Source organism: Bolinopsis microptera, chromosome 1, assembly GCF_026151205.1.
Source record: "Bolinopsis microptera isolate Bmic1 chromosome 1, MBARI_Bmic_1.0, whole genome shotgun sequence".
NCBI classification, from domain to species: Eukaryota; Metazoa; Ctenophora; class Tentaculata; order Lobata; family Bolinopsidae; genus Bolinopsis; species Bolinopsis microptera.
This window is the reverse complement of record NC_087072.1, coordinates 15,397,428-15,422,550: the sequence shown is the minus strand read 5'-3', so window position 1 is coordinate 15,422,550 and position 25,123 is coordinate 15,397,428. Positions and strand designations below refer to the sequence as shown.

The following is a 25,123-nucleotide window of genomic DNA, read 5'->3' as shown; positions in this document are numbered from 1 at the left end:
AGGTAAATCAGGCCATAAACTACATATTTAGCGTTGCGCAAAATTAATTATGGAGGCCGGCCAAACGACTAAACTAACAACTTTTAACTTGGGGACCGGACCCCAAGGTTTAATGTTCGTAAACACTCGACTATTGCGTGACTTGTATTACTTTAATTCGTTATATAGGTGGCCCTAGATAACTATGAACTAGTTAAGTGTGACTATTCAAAATCCTATTAACTAGCTGAAACTCAAAAGTCAAATTAGGCCAACTTCCTTATTGCAATTATAGTTATACCTTATAGAATTGGCAAAGCAGGTGATGGGTGCACCTGTTACAGAATTGTCTGCAACGCAAATGATAGGTACTATACGTATTACGCGTGTCATTCACATTGTCAATTGTTTGGCATTTAATTTGATTCTATATAATACTGCAAAATGAAATGCAGCACATGTCAAGTTAGTTACCGCAAACTGGACGGTATAGCTGTAAACGAGAGGTATGAACATGACTATGATGTAGTTAGACAACCCTGAATCCGTTTTGTTCCACCCTTCTTGGACTATCACTATATATCTGCGAGACTTGTGTACTGATAGCCGCACGCGTCATGTAGGAATACATGTAAATGATATAAGGCAAGGAATTATATCCTGGATAGATAATTTGTGTCGTGAACGGAATTTAAACAAATGTGATCTCTTGTCACTTAACGGGTCGAACTACCGCAGTGAATACCGAACTATAGTACGAGCTAAGTGTGGGTAAATCACTCAGTCGAAGTCAAACTTCAAAATTCTCGATTTTAAAAACCTCACCCGCGAATCGCGATACCGTCCAGTTACAGTAGTGTGATTTGAGCCCTTTGAGTATGTTTTCAAGTTATATTTACGATTAAGATTTGCAGGTAATTGAATTTGGTAAGGAGACAATTGAAAATCATCGTAAGTATTGAAATCTGTCATTGAACTTTAAAGAATTAACAAAAATTTATTATACGTCTAATGGCAGGTATAGTACTGCACTGCATGACTAGAGGGACAAAGAAAATCAAGATTCTGCGTATCAAATATAATACTAATTCTAATCCTAATGCTAGCATTACTACCCTTAAACTCACACCACACTTTACAACGGAAACATCTCTCTGAACAATAAGACTCATATTACGTAAGTTTGCATCCAGTTTCTTAAAACGGGCCTGGTGGTTGACAAAAATTGGCAATGGTTCACAGGATAGCACGTTAAGTTGATGGATAATGTGAAGTCAAAAGCATGGTGCATCATCAGTAGAAGTTGGGGAAGTTTCTCTTGATGCATGATCATTGATCAACCGTGAAGAGAATTGGGTAAGTGCAAAGCGTTTCCATGAAGATGAAATGAAATGAAATTGACCAGACTAAGCTATGAATTGTATATCGGGGGCAGAGAAGTTAAATAGTGAATAAAATTGAGTGAGCCCGAGAACTGAAACTATGTTATCGATGTAGAAGCCAGTCCTAGTCATTCGATATCACAACAAGAGCCCCATACTCCTCTCCTTTTAAACTTATATCGCATCAGGAATGCAATCATTAGGCATCTTGCGAGCATTGGCATTAACAGCACAAGTCAATCAAAAAGTGTCACATTAAAATCGTATTATGTGTTAAATTTGTGATGATCTCGAGTAGCCAGGTCATTTAATAATTAAATAGTCTACATAAAATCTTTAAACTAAAAATAAAACATAAAAACAATTAGCGTACCATCCCTTATGAAAGAACTAGTGTTTGAAGGCAAGAAGTGTTTCCCTTAATAAGGATCATCTACGAACAACGACACGATGTAATGTACGGTTGAAGATTTGCAAAAGTTTCGCGTTTTCATAACCGGGGTCAATTTGGGTAGATGATCCTGTTGAAATCCAAAACATGCCCATATATGGTGTTGTATGTGTCAGGTGAAAACCATTTATATTAGCTATTAATTGAAAACTAGGACCATCAAAATACACCTAGCAACCAAAATTCCGTCCAAATTCTCCTGTGATATGAAATCGAGGAAAATTTTCAACAATCATTACAAATTCTGGTCCAGGCAGTTAAGTTAAAATAAAATCCCTTAAAATTATAACAACGAAATTAGGCACTGGGTGTCTGACGGTTAGGTTTTAATTATACTTAATTACTTAATTAATGTAAGAAAACAAATTAAGAAAGATGTTAATAGTAAACATTTAAACTGTATACGTATGTTACCAACATAAACTGATAACAATCTACAATTGTGTACATATTATACTAAGAAACATTGTACATTTAACAGTGTACAACATTAGTCTGTTGCCAGGCAACGCTGTTCTCTCCTAGAAAGTGTGGTGACGTCACAGCTCAACGTATTACGTCACACAGACCCCCGACACGACAGACAAGCTCACTCGCCTCACAGCTACTGCTGCCGGGTGTTTGGTTCTAATGGCTGCTATATCATTTCCACTGAAATCTTTGTTTGCTGTCGGCAATCCCACATGATATGCGAACTACCGTTACTTTATACACTATGTTACAAGTTACTGGTACCGGCCGGGTGAGTGTAGCCCGGCCTCACAGTAGTTCGTATTGTCGCAGGTGTATTCGCTGAATAATGTCCCGACAATCCGCAAATACCCGTTCTATGTTCTTAGTGTCCACAGCCGTGGTAAAGTGAGGATAACAATAATGTCTGCCCTCTCCGGAAGCCGTGCTGATATGCTGTGGGAGGGCGCAAGGTCAGTTAATTGGGTAAAAAGCAGAGAAAAAGTTAGTAATATGGAGAGGGAACGAGAATACAGAATACAGTGCTAAAGACCGATATTAAGGGAATTATTGGAAGTGGAAGTATACTCACAAGAAACTCGTCTCTTAAGAAATGTTTTGCTCGAATGAACATTTCATCCTCATGGTCAGCGCCTTTAACTGAAAATATGTACAATAAAAAATAAATTTAGACCTTCTTTAGTTGCAGAGTAAATTATGATAATTTTCTGTCAAAAGGATATAGGAAAATTGCAGCAAATTTTAAATTCACAAGAAATAAGCGGGTAACTTACTTCTGGAGGCATTTTCAGATGGCATGGGGTAGCTGGCAAAGTTAGAAAAATAGTCTTCTAGCCTAGATTTACCACTCATTATCTTCTCATATAGCAAGTCTTGTTTGTTGAGGAACAATATTACAGATATCTGGCGCAACCACCTGGTAATATATTGAGATTACTAAAGCTTAGCAAGTTTTGTAGCAAATTAAAACAACAAAGAAACTATCATGAATGGGATCTGGATTCTCAACGTTCCCTATTGTTGTTTCTTTCCCTCCCGATTAGGATCATTGTCCATCATATCATGATCATTTCGATTCTGGCCGATTTCGATTGACAAGAATCCAATCAAGCAATATATTCACACGTGCGCGCGAAAGTTATGCATAAGCTTAGTATAGGTTACTATGTGCTGCGTTTGACGTCTAATACATCTCTATTTTCGAATATTCGGACCGTCTCTACTGCTCAGCGAACTAAAATAAAAGATAAAGAAACATTGCCAAGTGCGCAGCAAACGGAAGTGCTATGATAAGCATTTGTTAATAATACCTGTTGTTCCAAATATTTTCGAATAGAGAGAGCGCTTCTCGTAAACGGTTCTGAAATGAAACCGGGTTATTTTTTGAAACGATATCTCTCAGTCCTTGAACGCATCCAAATTGTGACGACTATGAAATGGAAATACAATGCTACATATAATCATAATCATCTCCAAAAAAAGTTTTGGCAACATTCCAAGGCATCAGCAGACAGTTCATGCATTAGGCTGATGGTTTGAAAATCACAGGTACCGGATTATAATCCAATTCATTGATTTTAAACTCAACCGTGTTATGAAAATAACGAAAAATAAGAGTTACAGTTATGTTTTCACGCCTAAATTAAACCGGTTAGAATAAATGTTTTAGGCCAGTTTCAATCCATTATTTAGCTTTGATCTAGACACTTGTCTGAGGATCTACAAGATTGGCTGCTGAACTCGACCATGATTGAAATGGCGAGATCAATAAAATTCATGATTCTGACTCGAAATTTGTCGTTGTATTAAAAGATTTAGCGCTTTGTAGTTCCTTCAATTATAAGATATTTTCATATTTTGAATGGTATTAATCCCATAATATCACATCTATTCAGCATGGTACAATTTCTTCGGTTCAGATAAAACTCTATAATTTACTAATAAGAAAAAGGAAAAGAAGCCCAGACCACTTTTACCGCATCATATAGGGCATACTAGGATAAGTGTCACCAGTAACAACTGACTCATCAGATTGTGATGGATAGACAATTAAAAATTTGGTCCCCCAATTTTCAAATTTGTTATTATAACTGGGTTGATAACGCTGCTTATGTATTAACAGCAACACATTTTCCGGATTACATGACCGATAAGAAGTTTGTTAAGTAGATAAATATAACGGTTTTAATATTATTACATGGCACATTATAGGATTGAATTAATATTGTTATTAAAATGCTCATTGTAGAATGTAGCCATATATTTTAGATTTTCATCATCATTTGTTTTTTTCCCCACTTTCTTCATCATTTGTTAGTGTAGTTTTGTTACGCGTTGATTATTGAGCTCTCTTATCCCATCTCTTATCGCTACAATTTAACGACGACTTAGCTGCTAGTTTGTGTCTGGTGCTATACAATTCTGAGTACATTATGGGAAATGTGGACTCTACAATGTGGTCATGTAAATATATGGACATGTTGCTGATTCTGCTAATGATCTTGGTTGTTGGGCTGAGAAAGTGATGAAGACAATAAACTGTGATGAAGATAGTCATATTACATTAGACAAGTTCAAGAAACCAAACAAGGACGTTTTAGTAAAGCACCTTTTTGATGCCTTTAAGGGAATTGTTGGATATAAGGAATGCTTTCGAAAAGCGACAATAAAACTGGAGGAAATGAGAAGTGACATGATTAATGCTCAGAAATCAGTTATTCAGTTGCAAGCTGAACTCTTGGACATAAAGACTAAAGAGCTAGATTCAGTCCAGAGAACTGTTAAAACCGCTGTAGAAAATACTGTTCAAGCTGAGATTAAGTCTTGACAGTGCTGCTGTGTCAAAACATTCCCACAGCTCTGCCTCCACTTTCACGGCAGAGAACTTTAAGAAAGTAGTTCAGAATGTGGTAGCTGAAGAGGATCGCAGCAGAAATGTGTTGATTTTTGGTCTCAAGGAGGATGCAGGTGAGAAACTTGCTGATAAAATTTGCGACGTGTTTGAACAAATGGCAGAGAAGCCACGTTTTGAAGCTGCTCGAATTGGGAATAAAGCTGCTGACAAATATAGAGCTGTTAAAGTATCATTTGGAAGCTCCAGCACCGTTGACCGTTCATCAGATACTGATCAAAGCTAAAGAACTTAGACTGTCTCAGTGTTTCAAAACTGTCTTTATTTCACCGGATCGGTCACCGGAGGAGCGTGCAGTACATAAACAGCTGGTTCTAGATTTGAAGAAGAAGGTCACGGAAAATCCTACAAAAAAAATTTGTGAGATAGATGAGTGAGATATAATAGTTTATTTCTTATTCAATAATATAGATATTACATATTTCTTTGGCCATTTTACACTTTACATTTAATGCCCAATATACATGCATTCTGGAGTTTAAATTATCACTTTTGTCACCACGCCAGCCGCTTTGAAGTCGGCAATTTTTGTTTTTAATAATATTGGTTGTTGATATAAGCGGGATATAAATGCTTTATTTCATTTCATTTCATTTCATCATATAATTAACTGTTCGTGACATTTCTGAATTTTAAAAATATCATCGAAATTTTCGCCATTAACTTCTAGTTTCGCAATGTATTCATTACCTAGTGAACAAAATAAGTAATTCACGAAATAGCGACACATACCCCACCCCTTCACAACTCTATTTAGTTTTGATCGTATAACGCAGATATTCTACCCTATTTAGTATGTATTTCACATGCCAAGAAACCACGCGTCTCATTATCATTTCTAATTCCGCCCACTATGAAATTTGGCAATGTTGAAACTTACCAATACGGGGTAAGTGAACTTGTACCTCACTACCACACCCTGCTACGTATAAACGATCTAAACGGATAACCTACCCCGCACTTCCATATTAAGTCTATAAACGGATCCTCAATATACTTGATGATATATTGTTCTATATTTAAAGCGTCACAAATTTCAGTCCAATTTGCACGTCGTGGGGTTACAGAAATTGCACAATTTTTCAGATGCCCATCAGAGGTATATGAAGACGGTAAATAACCTGGTGATGGTGAAATAGTTTAGAAGAGAAATTAAAACACTCTTACCTGGGACGGATCCTCTCTGAGGACCATGTTATAGCTAGAACAAGCCACCACGAATATTATAGCGGTGACGTCGTTAAATACTTGGATCCACTTTCTCCTCTCGTCCCGCTGGCCTCCCACATCGAACATACTGAAATGAATCCATGTTGAAGAAACAAACATCGTGTTTTCATTAAGTTTTTCACTTAATAATCCACTACAAGCAATCTATTCAGAATTCAATGGATAATGATATATCATTTACTTTTCGTACACACTACCCAGTCCCCAATTCATTTTAGGGCCCATCCATAGCAATAATATATTGGTCTATGGCCGTATTAATGAAATGTGGCTGATGTAGCAGCTCGCTACGGATAAATAAAAACATAAAACTGGTATGTGAGTTGTGACTCTGTTAAACACATCTCCTGTTGAGCCAAATCAACGTCATCCTCACTGAGCTCACAGTCCTAATTGTTTAGTTCTCTATTTAACATATTTTAAATAGTGCCCTATATAAACCAAATTTGATATCCCAATATGAATTTGGTTTTTATAATAGTGTACTAATCACTATGAGCTATAGTAAATTTTAATTCTTAAGAATAAGGTTCTAACCATGAACCCCAATTTGTGTTGCATTCGCGAATTATGGTAAAAAGCGATTAGTTTCTATCGTCATTTGACAGACATTCATTTCTAGTGAAACAACCAAAGGATCGATTATGTGAGGGATCATAACCAAAAATGGTTCCAGAGAAAAACGTTATAATTTTAAAGCTGTTTAATGTCCATCATGCTCAGGTTATATGACCATATTTGGTGAGGATCGTACGGGTATTAGTGATAAAAATAGACAGAACTTTCTTTGAATAGAATTGACAATGCAATTTCAAAATAGGCGAACAATTTGTTCCAATCTGATCACGGTATCTTCTTATCGTCACTGCTCGCTCCACAAGTCCGTTGTGATATAACGCTTCTCAATTGTCACCATCAATAAATTTCAAGATAAATTTGACTCGGAAAAAGCTGCTCTCAGGGCTTGTGTCTGAAGAACGGCGTTGCTACGGCAACAAGTCCTGAACAACACTCATCACCATGGCACTACATAATGATGTCACGTGGCTGCTAACATGTGATTGATCAAGATGGGACCCCCAGGAGATGCGCCCACACGAGGATCTATATAAACCATCTACAGTGAAACTTCGAACCCCTGACCAAATTAATACCGGCACAATCGAAAATTGGCGGAAATAAGATGGTCCAAAATTTTAAGCTCAGTGTAATTGTATTGCCGCAAAGCATGAAAATCCGAACTTTATGTGCAACGGTTATTAATCGATGTTTTACTGTATCTGTGTGTCACACACAGTTCACATCCATTGTGCGTCATTCCTTCCACCACTATACACTGCAATACCGTATTATGATATATAATACACCTTGTACACTATACACACACGTTCAGTACACACAATATTAAACATGATGGTTTACAATACAGTGGTGGTGGTGGTGTAATGAGAAATGTAGGACCAACTTAATACAATCCTGGCAAATAGCCATATCAATATCTAGTACCAGATAAAATGAACCCTCTATAATAAATACTAGACATTAGATCATCTCATGTACTAGATACGGACCAGGCTAACTTTTGTATTATTTCCCTCTTATTTGTCACGCCTTGTACCCACTCCCTGGATCACCTCACTATAAGCTTCCATGATGAGACTCTTAGAACGCAGCGCGTTATTATATGCAACACTATTAAGAGTGTAATTACGCTGATTTTTCTGCCGTAAAATAGAAAGTAAAATGTAGTCAGACCCGGGGGATAGTTTCACGTGTACATGGCCTGGACTCCATGCGGAGGGATCTGTTATCTAACATTACATGAGGCTATAAATAGCCCGCCCGGTAGTAACTACATGTATATATAGCAGAGAGAGAGAGAGAGAGAGAGAGAGAGAGAGAGAGAGAGAGAGAGAGAGAGAGAGAGAGAGAGAGAGAGAGAGAGAGAGAGAGAGAGAGAGAGGGTATATATAGTATACACATTCTCTCAAGTAAGCTATAAATACATCACTACTCCTTAGTTGATTACAGAGCCTTATATATAATATTATCATGTATTATGCTATAACAATGCATCTAGATTATGAGATGTAGTGCCCGGAGAGAGAAGAAGGAGGAGAGGCTACTAGCGCTCTCTCAGGGGGCTAATGAGGGGGCTGCCGTGCACGCTAATTAACCAGCCACTTCTCGACTACTTAAATATAATGGGCGATTATTCTAGAACAATAGAGTGAAATATTTCGATGCATAACACTAATTGTTAACGCATTAAAACGCATTAGGAGAAGGCGAGATTTGGGCAGGCCTTGCTGAGAAAGGATTTGATCCAGAGCCCTGAGCGCAGTTATTTAAACCGCAGTTGTGGTGTAAACTGTAAATACTCGCGCCTGGTATCTGGCAACCATTTCTTGGATCACGGAACTGAGTACAACTACTACAGTGTACAAGACCACTACTACAAGACCCCACACAGTTATTCTCCAGAAACTAAGCTAACAAAGTTTGCTGGATATTGGATAATGGAACTAAGAATAGACTGATAGAGTCAGCAGAATAGATATATATCCGCGCTAATTAACTACTCAAGATGCGATTCCGGATAAGACATGCCAGTATAATTATACAAATATGGTATAATGATTACAAGGGCAATGAAACTGCCCCGGTAAAATTCATTTAACCTATCATAATCAATCATGCAAACCCAATTTCTAAAGGCTCAAAAGAACTCAGCCTCAATGGCAAAGGACTATTTACGGAGCGTAACTCTGGGTACGACCCCGGTACGACTTAGTATAGAGTTTAAATGTTCCTCACAAGTGGTCGACAGAACCGTTTTTTCGCAGGATGGTATGGTTTTCCCAAACCCAGAAGATTTTCAAGACGCTGCAAGGTTTGACATGGTTCTGTTAATTTAGAGGTGAATTGGAAAATGCCGCACAAATTTAGCTCACGTACAACAAAATTGCTTCATCTGCTGTTTGCTTCGTTTAGGTATTTCAAACGGCACTGGATTTAATGCTTCCCGCACTCATACTTCATCATCCTATCACTTAATGCTCCTCTTTCCTACACTTATATTCCATGATGCTATCACCTGGTGATTTAATGACTTGTCTATCCAAGAAAAATTTAATATTTACATTTCAATTCACAGCCCAGCGCAAACCCTGCAGCACGTTTCGGGTTACTTCTGGGCTGTGAACTTTATGACCTGGGTCCATAAATTAAAGTCATTCGTTTCTTCGTTAAATCATTGCAGTGAGAAATATCAACAGTAATGGAAACTAGGTTTACTGTGCCTTTTTACACAGGTTTCCTCGAGCCTAATATTATCACAATTGTATTACATCACGTTAGACCTTGCTACAGATTCATTCTTTATCGCATTCCACAGCTACAGTGAATTGGGACACAATACCATGCATTAGACCTGCTATTTTTAGTTCGTCTAATGTCTGCACGTATTGTTGTAGCGGAGGTGGTTTTTAAGATGGCATGTGCTCCCGATGTCTTGGTAAGCAGGATGAGTCACGTCATGACAGAGGAGATATCATGTCATAGCGGCGAGGAAATATGTAGAGAATTACGCAAGCGACAAGCATGACAGGAATTACAGTGGATTGCGTTGTTGTGTGTATGAGTATGATACACCGTGTAGAGCAGTGTACAACATCCTTATCTGCTAGACACCAGTACATTACTAGTACACAGCACACTCTTTAAATTTTAGACACAATTAATACGCACTACTTCGAGTTATAGTCTGTCGTTGTATTCAGAGAGAAAACAAATTTAGAGCTAGTAGAAACAATCCGCTAAACTGGCTCAATCGCCAAAATGTCCTGCAAACAGATATTTCTCTCTCTCTCTCTCTCTCTCTCTCTCTCTCTCTCTCTCTCTCTCTCTCTCTCTCTCTCTCTCTCTCTCTCTCTCTCTCTCTCTCTCTCTCTCTCTCTCTCTCTCTCTCTCTCTCTCTCTCTCTCTCTCTCTCTCTCTCTCTCTCTCTCTCTCTCTCTCTCTCTCTCTCTCTCTCTCTCTCTCTCTCTCTCTCTCTCTCTCCCCCCACCACCACACTTGATAATATTGCAGTCTCTCTTAGAGGCAGTACAAACAGCACAGTTGGTCCGATAGCGCGTGTGTCGAGTGTAGATGTGTATATACTTAAGCAGCAGCTGCTGGCCATATTATGTGTCGAGGCGAAGGCTATTAATAGTGCTGGACTTATTAGCCCTGGGCTATAAATAGCGCGCATTGTCTTTGAGCCACGTTGGGATAGTATCTGTAATGCTGTCAGCTGATTGGACAACACACCACAATGCAGCCCTGTGATTGGTGGGAAATAACACACGCGTCGTGGGCTGGGGGTAACTACATACAATATGATTATAATAATGATATTACTTGCCGTGTATAGTGAGTTTCACGAGATGATGATGGTGATGATGATGATGATGATGATGATGATGATGATGATGATGCGCTAATGGTCACCTCAATCAAACATCCTCACAACATTTTAGTTAGTGTTCAGACCAAGTTCCAATTTTCCAGGCAACTATTTCCCATACAAACCAGTGCAAGTCGAGAGTAAATGCGTTATTTTTGTTACTTGGCACAGATAACGAACGTTTACATCACACCTGTTATCTAGCTGTCAGTACATTAATATTTAATAGTGCTGGGGTGATCTAGCAGTGAAGCAACGTACTCCAGAGGTCTTCCCTCTGGACCAAATTAGAAACACACAAATTAAGCTAAATTGGACTGGAGTTGCATGCCTGGCAAAAATCTATTGTCACGTTGAGCATTTAATTTAGAATCAACTTATAACCGGCAAATACCTCTTTTTGTTTGCAGGTTTGTGAGTGATCTAGAGTTTGGAACTTCATTATACACAAGAGGCTGTTTTGGGCTGCCATCGCTTTTAATGCGTCCCCTTCATCTTTAATTCAGGTTCTACACGTTTGTCAATCACTGACAATTACAAGGTTCGCCAACAAGCCAGATCGGCATTATGAAGGAGCGTTGACTGTTGAGATGCTATTTGCAAGGGAGCACGGAGTGCTATCTGTGAAGAAGCATTGAGTCGCTATCTTGTAGGAGCGTTGCAGAATGTTGAATCGGTCTGAACAATGTGAGGTGCTGAACTTGCAGACGAACTTTGTAAGCCAAACATGAGAGTACTCCACGCCTCCCCTCTTTTATCAATAACTACTATCAGCATGTGCTTGCTTGGCAGGATTTTGGATTTAGGTCGATGGTCATGACCTAAAGTTGAATTGTACAGAGAAATGACATTTTCTTGGTACGTACATTTACTGTATCGATTAGGCTATGAATATGATATATCATGGTTTTGGTAAGGGTCTTCATGACAATCATCAAAATCGAATGAAAGTTTTTAAAAGGCCTATCTCAAAATTCTGTCAATAAACTGTAGGGGGAGATTTTTAGAATCGATTTTTAGGACGTGTGATTGAAATTCGCTTGCGCAATACAATTACACATAAGTGCTGACTTTTAACAGGCGATAATTTTGGTTAGGAACAACATTATGTTTCCATGGTACCAAACGTAGCTGTTCAAAGATAGCACTTCCCTCTGTCAGAAATAATTATTATAAGGTCGATAATCGATAGCACGTATTATATTAAAACGACTTTTGACTTCCCCTTAGCATAATCTTAAAAATAAAGCCATCAAACAGCAGTATGCAGATTCGTACGTGCGTGTGGTTTTAAAAATCAAAAGCAAAAACCTCACTGTAAGAATTGCATTCGTTTGCAGTGAAGTTGGTAGTGGTCGGTAGATTTGTGTCTATTTCTGTAGAAGAGATGAGAGCTACATATTTTTACCACGGTAAAGAGTTTGAGATTACTGGAACCGAGAGTCCGTGATATTTGATAACTTAATAATAGACGATATAATGACCATTTGTTAAAACGTTGTGGCATTCCTTAGTCTGTAACCCATGACGTGATGCCAATTTGTTACAAGTTGACCCGATGATGCCTGATCAGCTCTCATTGCACATGATGTACTACAGAAATCAGGTGATATTTGACGTAGAAAGTTAAGTTTGGGATGCCCGCAAGGCAACTAATGAGGTGTATATTCGGTGATGGTATTAAAAAGCTTGGTACCCAGAACTTAATTGTAGAATAATACGGGGTTGCCAGAATTTATGTAATGTAAAGTGTATCTAGACACATGGTATGGTTTATAATTTACATTATATTTTACAATGTTGAAACTTAACTATTCCCTACCACATCTTAAGTCTTAACAGTCATTTCCGGTTAAATATTCGACCTTTTGATGAAACATTTTCGAAGAACAAAAGACTTACTATGATCCATCATAGTAACATAGTTTTAGACAATGTATGCATACAAGCACTGGAGTATACATGTGTACATTTACAGATCACATTAAAAAGAAAAGTAGAATAAAATGTGGAGTGGTTCACGTGTCACTCACAATAGCACTTCTGACTACTAAAATATGTAATTGGCATCAAAATTAAAATCATGAGGTCAAGTAACACAAAATTAATTGACACAATATTCTGTTTATAATGAACATGCTTGAGTTCATGGACGGCGAACGTACGTGATTTAAGCGATATTCCTACACTTTCCAACGTCTTATCTAGATTTAAATCTTGATATTGTAAACTTTAGGTATTCGAGTTATGTGAGTTATGTCATCGCTGCTAACCAAACCCTTTCTCCCTTACATCGCTACTTTAATCAAATTCAGCGAAACACAGTAAAGATAATAAGATATTTTCTAATAATTAACGGTAAAAGAGACTCACTGGAAATTAACTTTATCTACTTCAAATTTAGTTTCTAGAATCCCTGACGTCAACACACGACAGCGTAACACGTCCTGAAATATTAATTGTTAAAACCTCGTAAAATAACCGTAAAATATGGTAAAATATGGTAAAATGTGTCACAATAACCGTAAAATATACAGTCACTATGTTTTAATCGATGCGATCATCCGTGATTTCGCTTTTGATTACGTAATGATCTGTTGAAGTTTAGATGCATGTTGGTAATTAATCTTGAAATGTGAATATGACAACAAACAAGTATCGCTGTATGTCGTATTATGCGGTTATCAGAATTCCATAGAAGGCAGCCAAATGTTTGACGAAACCAGGCCATAATGTTGCGTATATAAAGCTGACTGGGCGGGGATAAGTTTTACGATTAGAGTTAGGAGCCTAGCCCTAGGGAGGTGCCCTGAAACTGGGTAATCTAGAGCGCACCTGACTGCTCACCTACGCAATCAGGGTCGTACTACCACCACACACCTATATATTACTAATAATGTGTCGTCAACTTATCACAAACTCAGTTTCCATGGTAACGCAACAAAAACAAGGACACGGGTGTTATTTTAAGCCGGCAGCTGGGCTGCCGGACATTTGCCAGAGAAAGATGTTGGCGTGGAGGAGGAGGGGGACGGGAGTGAGGGAGCTGCCAATAGAAAGCGTGAACTAGCGTGATAGTGTGACGTCATGTGTACCAACACGGTCTACTCGGCCCTGACGTCACGCTGACTTGGAAAAGTGTGCGGATTGATAATTGCATCGAGGAGAGGGAGGGACAATTTATGTTATTGAAACTCAACACCGTTAGGAAAGTGTGGGTAGCCCTAGAGGGCAGGCAATACCCGAGAGCTGGTGTCTTAAAACACGGACCAGCCCGAGTAAGTAAGTCTGCTTTCTTGCAAACAAGAGCTGGGCTTATTTTACTTGCGATCTATAAACGTGTGGGTTTGGAGAAGATAATTACAATTTGCAGGTGCTTAGCACAGAGATGAGGACAAGTTAATAATAATATTGAAAAGCAGGTTGGGTTATTACTAACGGACCATTTCACTAGCAGCAGCAGCTGTGCTCTGTGTTGAGTCAGTCCAGGCCACGTACCGGTTTATTTGTTAACCACATTAATAACACCTAACACTCTTATCTAGTGCACCCAGCTCCATTCAATATAATATATGCGCTTTTATTTCCTGACACCATCCCGTCATTAGTATTTTATAAGTGATATATTTCGGTCAAATATTTGAGGTTTATTTATAGAAATAATTAGGGTGTTCGGACTTCGGAGGGCCGGGGCCGCTAAATTCAGAATACCACACTACACAAAAGGACGCAGCACACCGACACACTCACGCCGCACATGCACATTGCACTCGTTCAAACGCACTTTTCTACACATACAACTCATTTGACACAAATTCAAAAACACCCGCATGCACGCACACACCCCCTTTTCTACGGCCTACGCATACACGCCATACGGCTCATTTGCCACAAATCCGAAAATGCACGCCCCCCCCCCCCCCCCCCCCCCACACACACACACACACACACACACACACACACACACACACACACACACACACACACACACACACACACACACACACACACACACACACACACACACACACACACACACACACACACACACACACACACACACACACACACACCCGGCCTGGGTGTGCTCGTGAGTAACACTAGACAGTGATTTACTGTAAAACAATTAAAGGAGAGTAATCCAATAGTAATGTTAGGCCGGCTATAAATAGGTCAGCTCACACACGGTTGGTGGGGAGAGACGCGCTAAAAATAGATCTGTGATACTAATTATACCCCGGGTAGGGAGGGAGGGAGGGGATATTCCAATGTACTCAACCAAAGATTATAATACCTACACAGTCCACAGGCTGGCCATTATTACAATCCTCAGCCCTCAACATATTATATTTGTATTGCATTAATATGTATAACATATTATCAAACTCACGTGCCCTATTCCTGCACTGTTTGGTCGGCTTGTTTAAAAAACAACAGTCTCAACAAAACACATGTTATTGTACAGCTGCAGAGAAAGAGACCGTGTGAGTTTTATTACACGTCTCACTTACAGTATTATATCTCAGTTTCTCTAACTTCTACAGAATATGTGTTACACGGCTTTAAAACGATCATAAAACGGCTACCACCACATACCAGCGACATACATAATACCAGCACATACCAGTAACATACCAGTGTATGTATGTATACCAGTAACATACCAGTGTATGTATGTATACCAGTAACATACCAGTGTATGTATATTGTATGTATACCAGTAACATACCAGTGTATGTATGTATACCAGTAACATACCAGTGTATGTTTACCAGTAACATACGGTCAGTGTATGTATGTATACCAGTAACATACCAGTGTATGTTTACCAGTAACATACCAGTGTATGTATGTATACCAGTAACATACCAGTGTATGTTTACCAGTAACATACCAGTGTATGTATGTATACCAGTAACATACCAGTGTATGTTTACCAGTAACATACCAGTGTATGTATGTATACCAGTAACATACCAGTGTATGTTTACCAGTAACATACCAGTGTATGTATACCAGTAACATACATAATACAAGGAGACTGATAACGTAACTATCATGATCTTAATAATATAGTAGAAATATAGTTATTTTTATTTAGGCGCATCATTTCAATAATAGATGGTCTTTAATACAAGATGAACCTAAATATAGAGGAACGGAGTATATGACCATGAAAGCAAAACCGTTACTGAAACCTTCATAACTTTGAAACAAGATTCTCTGAAAGCTAATTACTAAATAAGTAATTGTAGAGGGGGGGGGGGGGGGGGGGGCGAGGGGGAACAATTCGTTCTGGTATGATTTGCTATTATCACTCATTTCAGGAATATATCAAATCAAATAATGGCGATGTTCAATGTTCATTTTTTCTTAATAAACGTTCATTTTCGCGGCCCAATAAGCAATTCCATGTTCATTGAGTCATTGGGTGTGGCATCTAAAAATAGAATTGTTAAATTTTTGTGACGGAATCATCGAATGAGTAGTTACAGTATACCAGCTGCAAATATTGTGGGAGATTAATGTGAATATTCTGTTTTTTTGAAGGATACAATTAAATATATAAATACCTGATCACTAGGTTCATATGTATCTTTTCTGATAACATTAACTTTATCCAGGAAACTGAAACGAAAGAACGTTACAATGTCTGTTTGGCTATAACTCTATAATATAGGGGGAGGGAGTCCAGCGACCAACACTAAAGGAACATCGTCGAACAGAGTCGTTTTTAGATAGAATTTGTAGTATTTGATTGTAAATGGCCTTTAGTAAATGGTCGTTTAGAAAAGTTGATATTTAAAATTATATCGGTACTCTTATAAATGTCCATTTAACTATTCTTTGGGTTCTCATATTTCGAAAATCATCCTTTAACTTAAGTGTTAGTTGAAATGTCCCGAAGTTAGCTAATATTGAGTGACACCATCAATGATCAAGGACAAATTACTATTGTTATGCAATATGCATAGCAAAATTTTTCGAATTCTTCAACTGAAAGTAAATCATGTGGTTATACAGAATGTTGCAGCTTAAAATAGCTCACCATTTTACTATATTCAATAACGGCTAAACTATTTCACTAAAAATAGATGCTGACAGTTTAAGTTACTCTGGAACAAACAACTTACTATTTAGCGCTGTCTATAAGTTGATATTCATTTGACCTATCGTAACATTCCTGTATCAGTGGGTCGTTCCATAACAAGATTACATTGTCATAAAACACCTGCAATGACGCATGTTAGCTGCCCACCCAAAAAACGGGGGAAAAAAGTAAAAATAGCACGTGTTTTACGTAAAATAAAGTAAAAATAGCACGTGTCTTACGTAAAATTAAGTAAGAATAGCACACGTGTTTTGGATGCCAGGCATTCCCAAAGACGTCTGACACCGAATGTATAGGGCCGGGAGGAGGAGGAGGTTGTTTTTATGTCACACTAACGTACAGTGCACGTGTGAGACACAAACACATCCTCTCTTGCTCTTTTAATTAATACAATCTTACTTTTCCAGATCAATCAAATTTGTAAAGCTCTCTGAAAAGCTGCAGTGCAGCGATGGTATTCATTAGCACCTGCAGTCAGTTGCACCTTACAACTCTAAAACAAGAGGAATACTGGCATCACAACCAACAAGTCACGTGGGGTCATTTATACAGTTGATAATTCTTATCTTAAAAAACTAACCTGGGGAAAATCAAACTCTGAGGGGATGTTAATCATATACTCGTAAGCTGAAAGACTTTGTTCGTTCATTCTCTCGGACGGCTCTAATCCGATGCTACCCATTGCCATGCATATACTCTGAAAAGGTAGAGCTCTTTGTAATTAATCAATACGTTAGCAAGTTGAACTTTAGACCGTTGTGTCCTGCTATAAATAGCTCACATATATATCATAATGTGGCAGATGCAGGTTGTAATACCTACACGTACAGAAATAGGGACCAATATTGAGAGTTCTCAGTGAACGGCTACACTGGATGGTATCATTATAATATGAGCTGTTAGCCGTGAGTCGGTCCTCTCAGGCTGCATGCAGATCATCATATTATACTCAATTATATATATTATATATATCAACTTTTGAACACTTGCGAGATCATCATGTATCGATGTATGAGGCTTACAGTAATATTATAACTTTAAATACACGAAACTTACCGTGATAGCGTCACGCACGTTCTGTCGTATTACGTTAACTTTTTCCCGCTTCTCTCTGTAAAAGTTAAGATGTTTACGTTTGCGGTACTACATATTTCATTTCTGCAACAAATTCAAATCTTAAGACGTCATTAATGTGTGTCTAGTACGTATAATACAGACACTCAACAATGCTTGTGTATAATTAAATAGCCCTCCACAAATCATTAGGGAGTGCTCGACTGCCTGTATGATGCAGATGAGTTTTGCAATCGAGATGACCTCATACTATAATTACTGTCGAGGTTGAATACACGGAGGATTGGTGGTGCATTTCACAAACAGAGTCCACTGCAGAGACATCTCACCTCAACTACCACCTGCTCATATTATATACTACACAGCCCACTAGCTAAGTTAGGAGAAAATGTCTAGGTATTTCCTCTCGCCAATCTTTAATCCCAAAACTAATTCATTTTAAACAGACACAGCAGATGAATGTAGAACTGTTTCTCTATCGCTCAAGAACTGCGAACATTCCCAACTTTTTAATCTGCTGCTACTAACACTGCTAACATTCCCAACTTTCTAATCTGCTGCTACTAACATTCCCAACTTTCTAATCTGCTGCTACTAACACTGCTAACATTTCTTACTTTCTAATCTGCTGCTACTAACACTACTAACATTCCCAACTTTCTAATCTGCTGCTAGTAACACTGCTAACATTCCCAACTTTCTAATCTGCTGCTACTAACACTGCTAACATTCCCAACTTTCTAATCTGCTGCTACTAACATTGCTAACATTCTAATCTGCTGCTACTAACACTGCTAGCATTCCCAACTTTCTAATCTGCTACTAACACTGCTAACATTACCAACTGTCTAATCTGCTGCTACTAACACTGCTAACATTCCCAACTTTCTAATCTGCTACTAACACTGCTAACATTCCCAACTTTCTAATCTGCTGCTACTAACACTGCTAACATTCCCAACTTTCTAATCTGCTGCTACTAACACTGCTAACATTCCCAACTTTCTAATCTGCTGCTACTAACATTGCTAACATTCCCAACTTTCTAATCTGCTGCTACTAACACTGCTAACATTCCCAACTTTCTAATCTGCTGCTACTAACACTGCTAACATTCCCAACTTTCTAATCTGCTGCTACTAACACTGCTAACATTCCCAACTTTCTAATCTGCTGCTACTAACACTGCTAACATTCCCAACTTTCTAATCTGCTGCTACTAACACTGCTAACATTCCCAACTTTCTAATCTGCTGCTACTAACACTGCTAACATTCCCAACTTTCTAATCTCTAATTATAGCCATGTTGCTACCAGGTGCTCCATCCAGGTAGGTATTATTTTACTTAGTACACTGTGCACTTAGCTTATTACACGACCGAGTGTGTCTTACATTCAATCTGTTCAGTTTTAAAATTCAACATCGTGGCGTTGAATAACAGAGGTTAACTTTTCTACTCAGACCAAACAAATTCTACCATTACAGCTGCATTCAACAGTTACCTTGTCATATTCGATGTGATATACGTATACGAAACGTTTGGTGGATGGGAAGTTCATTTTTCAGTAGATCAGTACCTATATATCTGAATGTAATGAACTTTTAACCATCTTGAGGGAGAGGTGTACCGACATTATTGCGCAAGATTACAACGGATAGTGTACAAGCGAATCGTTATCAACAGTTATCAAAAGTTGCGGTTTTATCATTTAAGTTAGTTTTTGTACCTGCTGATTCGTGATTTTCACCAAATTGGCACTTTTGGTTCATTAACAATGTCATTATTTATATTTTATTCTATATATAATATAATATGATGACTATCCACAGTTCATATTAAGCTCACAAGGAACTAATTACGATACTATTGTATAATAGTTACTATTGTATAATGTGCAATGAGTCAAGTATTTACCCGTACGTGTCTTATGAACAGAAACAGGAAGGGCACTTATTATAGACGATAAAATGGAAATTCATTAATAATTATAGTAGTAATTGTGTACAATTATGAAATACCAAGTTACTTAGGTGTATATCACACACGGATGGTAACACACGCTGTGGAAGTTGAAATACATCAATATGTACTATCGATGAGCACATGGCAAATTGTATCTATTTTTGGACTGACTGCACAGTTTTTATACACAGTTTGGCATGTGTTTAGCACCACTCCTGCGACCATACGCGGACACTTTTTAGCTTAATAAAAAAGGTTAGCACAGAACACATGCACATTGTGCACTGTGGCGTGTACTGACATTATACGGTGCGCATTATTTAAGTGCACTGCATAAAAACAATGCACGTGTCTCGGAGGGAGCTGGGTGTATAACTAACACTCTAATAAAGTGCTAATGTTTTAGAGTTTTGTAAATTACAGTAAATCACACCCTCAAGACACACGAGAGAGAGAGAGAGAGAGAGAGAGAGAGAGGGATGTAATTGTATACACATTACACAACATCTTCACCATTTATTCTGAATCCAACTTTAACAATCCATATTATTATACTGTACATACTCAGCTCAGGCTCAAGCTTATAACTGGAATGAAGTTATGTTGTTTGACTTAAAACTACAAGAACAGCATGGAATGTTAGATAAAAGTAACAGCAGATCATGAGGTTCACGTTTTGGCACTATTAACCTCCGTCTACACAGGACGAGCACTATCTTAAGTAATGCTATTACTACCATGTTGTGTCTCTTGTTCCATATGCAAGACGTTAAAAACATTAATTACAATCTTCGGATCGTCGTCATACGAAACTCAAAATATCGTGCATTAAGTTAAAATCTACGTATGAGATCTAATAATAGATAGGTAATATTTTCGGTAATAACATGCAGGATAAGATAATCGCTCTCAGCTCGTTGAGCTATAAATACAATCTTGATAATAAGTTGATGGTGGGATTACTTCTGGAGGAATGCACGAAACCAACGGGACATGAGATAATAGTAGGGGGAGTTGTATGTTAACTTACTCTTCAGTAAAACCATTGATGTGAAGGATTTTCATCTGCTTGACGATCGTACTTTTCCCTGACTCTCCGCCCCCTGAAATAATCCAACTTATTTTCAAGATCTAGCTTTATTCAAGATCAAGCTTTTCAATTTCAAGAACATCATGCAATTCTGCGAGCCACGATTCTGATTAAATTCGAGATTATTTTGTACATTGATGTCCAATATAAAATATAAAATAATAATTTCGTTATCAAATGCTGAAACAGTCATTGTAGCTGAAAATCATAGATTATGCAGGGCAGCGAAATAGATCATGTTTTAAAAAGTCAAACGAAACATCAATTTAGTGATTGAGCAAAAGCTCTAATAGCAGATTTTAGCTGAAAAGATTGGCTGGATAATTATATTATCCAAATATGGCAGATTATTTTGAAAATTATTATAATATTATAGTGCTTCAAACTCATCGAATTTCAAATTTGTATTTAAATCATGATTACATTCATTGTATCAAACATTGAATAATATCCACACTATCGATTAGACCAAGTAAACCACTTGAATCATGAGAAGATTTGGGTTTGAAATCTGTGCGGGGATAAACATGATGAAGAACGAGTGTCGATATTCGTTTCATGAAACTAGGTTAACACGTTGTTTTATGAACATATAAATGTATACAGATGAACTTAGTTCTGCTGTCCAGTCTGACAGAAAGAACATTTGTAATTTTGTCTTAGCGCTGTTGTAATGATTTTGCTACATTATATTCGATTCTAATAATCAATTTCTGAAAGAGAGAGCAGTCTAGATATTTTGGTTACGTCAAAATTTGACACAATTCTATCCCATACAGCTTGAGGCTTTAACTTGCTTTATGATTTAATGCCACATAAACATGTGCAAAAGTTACAATCATGATTTAACATAATTACATGTCGTGCAGGGGAAGCTATGTCATTGACACCGAAAGATGCAACAGATGCTTTTTTGGTTGATCACGTATAATTTGAACAGCTATATACAGCAAGCTGATGGAATCTGGGAGTTTTTGCTGAGCATGACAAGAATTGCAGCTGCTGAGAACAAACCTAAGAGAAGCAACCTATGGGTTGACTTAAAGTTCATTTTGTCTTCTTTCAACCGTTTTTCAATGTCTCTATTGCGCATGTCTGCCTCGCTTTGTTTCTTACAGAAGCAGCACATGATAACCATATGTTCATGCACGCACTACCAACTAGAGTTTAGTGTTTTAATGATGCACATATGAGAAATTTAATCGTGTTGTGATACTGAGTATGTTGTAGATGAAAAGTATTCTTGTTGTGGGTGTTATCAATCAAAATGGTAATTTACAAAGAATTCTTCAAGTTTTACCATTTAACAACACGCTTTAAAAATGCAGTATGAAAAATTGCAGCAGTCAAACATAATGGAAAGTTCAAAAACTATGTAAATCAAAGAGTTCACTCAAAGAATTGAATTGGTGAAAAGAATTAAATGAAATAAATCTTCAAATATTGTAATCAGAAGCAACCGGTAAGACCGTAATCTGAATTAATGGTATAGGTTGAACACACTGGATGGCGGCTAACAAACCTAGCAAGAGCAATCTATGGGTTGCTTTAAACAATGGCTTGAACAAAGCAAGCCGTTCATCTATCTCTTTATTTTTTAGGGCTGCTGAGTCAGAGGCAGTGTCTGATTTGAAACAGCTCATAACGAAGCTGTCATAAAATATAAGCCTAGATGATGGAAAGTTGTTATATTTGACAATGGATAATGATAATATTATGACAAAAAATAACTATTACTAAGTTTTAAGCTATATATTAAGAGCAGGGATATAACTTATTCGGTCTTTCAGAAAGTCTGGTTTACCTCATAAATTATCAAATATATAGTCAGGTAGATTTGTTTTAGATATTCAAATATCTTTCCTGACACATACTATTATTGCTGCATATCTGCCGTTTTCTGACAAAAGTGATTCGAGACCAATTTTGAAATTATAAATTCTTTGACCCATATTTCTTAATTGGGTCAAGAACTATCCCTGAAAACCATCAGAAACCATTGCATTAGAACCAATGACTGTCCCTCAGAAACCCTCTTTTGAAACCGCTTAAAATGCCACAAGTTTTCATGAATGTGTCAAAAGTGCTTTTAAAAACCTCGGATTTTTTAGCAATTTTGTCAGAAAACGATAGATATCATGATTCGATTTATTCATATATTATATTCTAGCACCTAGTTACGGTTTGTTGGCAGTTAAAAAGCTGTACATTGTAAGGATATTCAAATGAGGCTGGGACTATATAAAGAGAAAACCTCTCAAATCAGAAGCAGCAAAAAAGTTCTTTAAAACCGAGATGTTACTGAGAGTCAAGAACAAAGAATAGATTTCTCAAACTGTTGGGCTGAACAAACCTAATAATAGTAATCTATGGGTGGACTTAAACAGTGGTTTGTAGTCAGCAAGCCTTTTGTTTATCTTCTCATTTTTTGCCTTTTCTCTATCGCTTTCACTATTCGAGAAAAGGCAACTCATGGCTGAGTTGTCATTCAGTTTAAAGCTAGGATCAGTAATAACGTTTAAACGAATTTAAACTAGTTAAACTTTGATAAACAAAATACAGTCAAAATTGAGCCTATTCTTTACTATTTCTTATAAATTTGAACTTTAAGGGGCAGGCGGTCTATATGAACCTATTATCAACTTGAGTATCTGAAAAGTTTCTTTGTTTTCAGATGGAAGGACTCCAAGACAAATTTGTTGTATCTTCAAGTCCTCCTGCCCCTTGATACCTCAAATGCTTGATACAATAATCAATTTAACAATTCAATAGCACGATTAAATCGAGTAATTTCCTAAATCACAATAAATTGTGAATAGTGAATAAAACATTGAGACCATAAGGTGCCATTATAGCTTGACAATAGTTTACTGTTAACCTTTTTCAAAAGTCACTAACAGTAGTAGACAATAATCTACAGAAAGTACTGAGCAATATTATAGGCAACATGAAGATTTGTGTTGAATATGACATAGATCGAGAGTGCAAGTGTATGTAATTCATTGATGCATACATTTAAAGAGATTACGATCGATTCTAACCAAATTTGACAAACCTAAAAGCAAAAGTCTGTGAGTTGATTTGAAGGTTTGCTTTGACTTCTTTATTTCTTGATTAATTTTGGAGTTTCTCTTGTTTTGTTCACGATCTTCATCAGAACTCGGGCCCCAGAAACAACCCATTTTCTATCAAAATATCAATAGAAAGCTCTGGTGCCAATTTTCTGTTGATCAGGAACTAACAAGCGTACATCACATGTGACATTGCCTAGGAAAGAGAGCTGTGATGAAATTGTTAAATCCGGATCATAAGTAGGTCATCTGCGTTAAACGAAAAAAGTACAAAAACAAGTGTAACAGTGAAATTAGATACCACATCATATAGATACCACAGTCCACACTATTATATAGATAAGATACCCGTGAATTAAAGAAAGTTCCCTCAAATGCTAACTAATGCTTGTATTTCACAAGCAGACGTTTCTTGTCTGACACTGCACCTACTTCAGTAAATTGTTCTAGCTTCAAAATCATTTGAGTTGATAAATTGCATATTAGCTTTGTTTGTTATATTCATCATTGTATCTCTAGCAGTTATGATTTGTGCCTCACAGTTATATAGGTCCCATTTTTCACAAGGGAACTTAATGATAACTGTTGTGCTGACCCAGAACGAGGTGCACAAAACATTAATTCCCAATAAGGTTAGCTTTAGCCTGGAGGGGGGATAATTAAAAACATATATAATAAGTGATACGAAAAGTTTGAAAGTCCTAGAAGGAGCTTTCAAAGTACATGTGTAAAATGTAAATACTAAATCGTCTTCAGTTAGGTTTAGAGTTTAAATGGTAAGTGAAAGGATTTGAGTTATATTTGGAGTTAGGGAAAGAGTTAGAATCTAGGGTGAAAAGGAACGAAGAATGTTGGGAACCAAACTGAACGATGGTATTCTTTTCTGATTAACCACAGAATTTTAATAATATTAATGATAATAATAATTTAAATTTCTA

At 37.3% G+C, this 25,123-nt stretch overlaps 2 protein-coding genes across 5 annotated transcripts in view; both read right to left on the bottom strand.

Moving 5' to 3' along the window:
• The window catches only part of LOC134825959 (acyl-CoA-binding protein-like), an 89,707-nt gene that overhangs the window by 32,351 nt on the left and 32,233 nt on the right, over window positions 1-25,123 (bottom strand). The window lies entirely within an intron of this gene.
• On the bottom strand, window positions 932-24,383 carry LOC134825957 (guanine nucleotide-binding protein G(s) subunit alpha-like). 4 transcript variants are annotated; one of them, XM_063838163.1, is made up of 12 exons: window positions 24,170-24,383; window positions 21,055-21,127; window positions 18,043-18,097; window positions 17,567-17,683; window positions 17,009-17,106; window positions 16,448-16,502; window positions 13,248-13,321; window positions 6,362-6,491; window positions 3,594-3,643; window positions 3,057-3,199; window positions 2,855-2,922; window positions 932-2,718 (listed from the first exon to the last, which is right to left on the bottom strand). In XM_063838163.1, the coding sequence occupies exons 1-12, from the start codon at window positions 24,294-24,296 to the stop codon at window positions 2,572-2,574; spliced, it is 1,137 nt and encodes a 378-aa protein (XP_063694233.1). In that variant the 5' UTR covers window positions 24,297-24,383; the 3' UTR covers window positions 932-2,571. The 4 variants fall into 4 exon arrangements, with proteins under 4 accessions (XP_063694233.1, XP_063694236.1, XP_063694235.1 ...); XM_063838166.1 differs by lacking the exon at window positions 24,170-24,383 and adding an exon at window positions 23,468-23,609; XM_063838165.1 differs by lacking the exon at window positions 24,170-24,383 and adding an exon at window positions 22,637-22,768.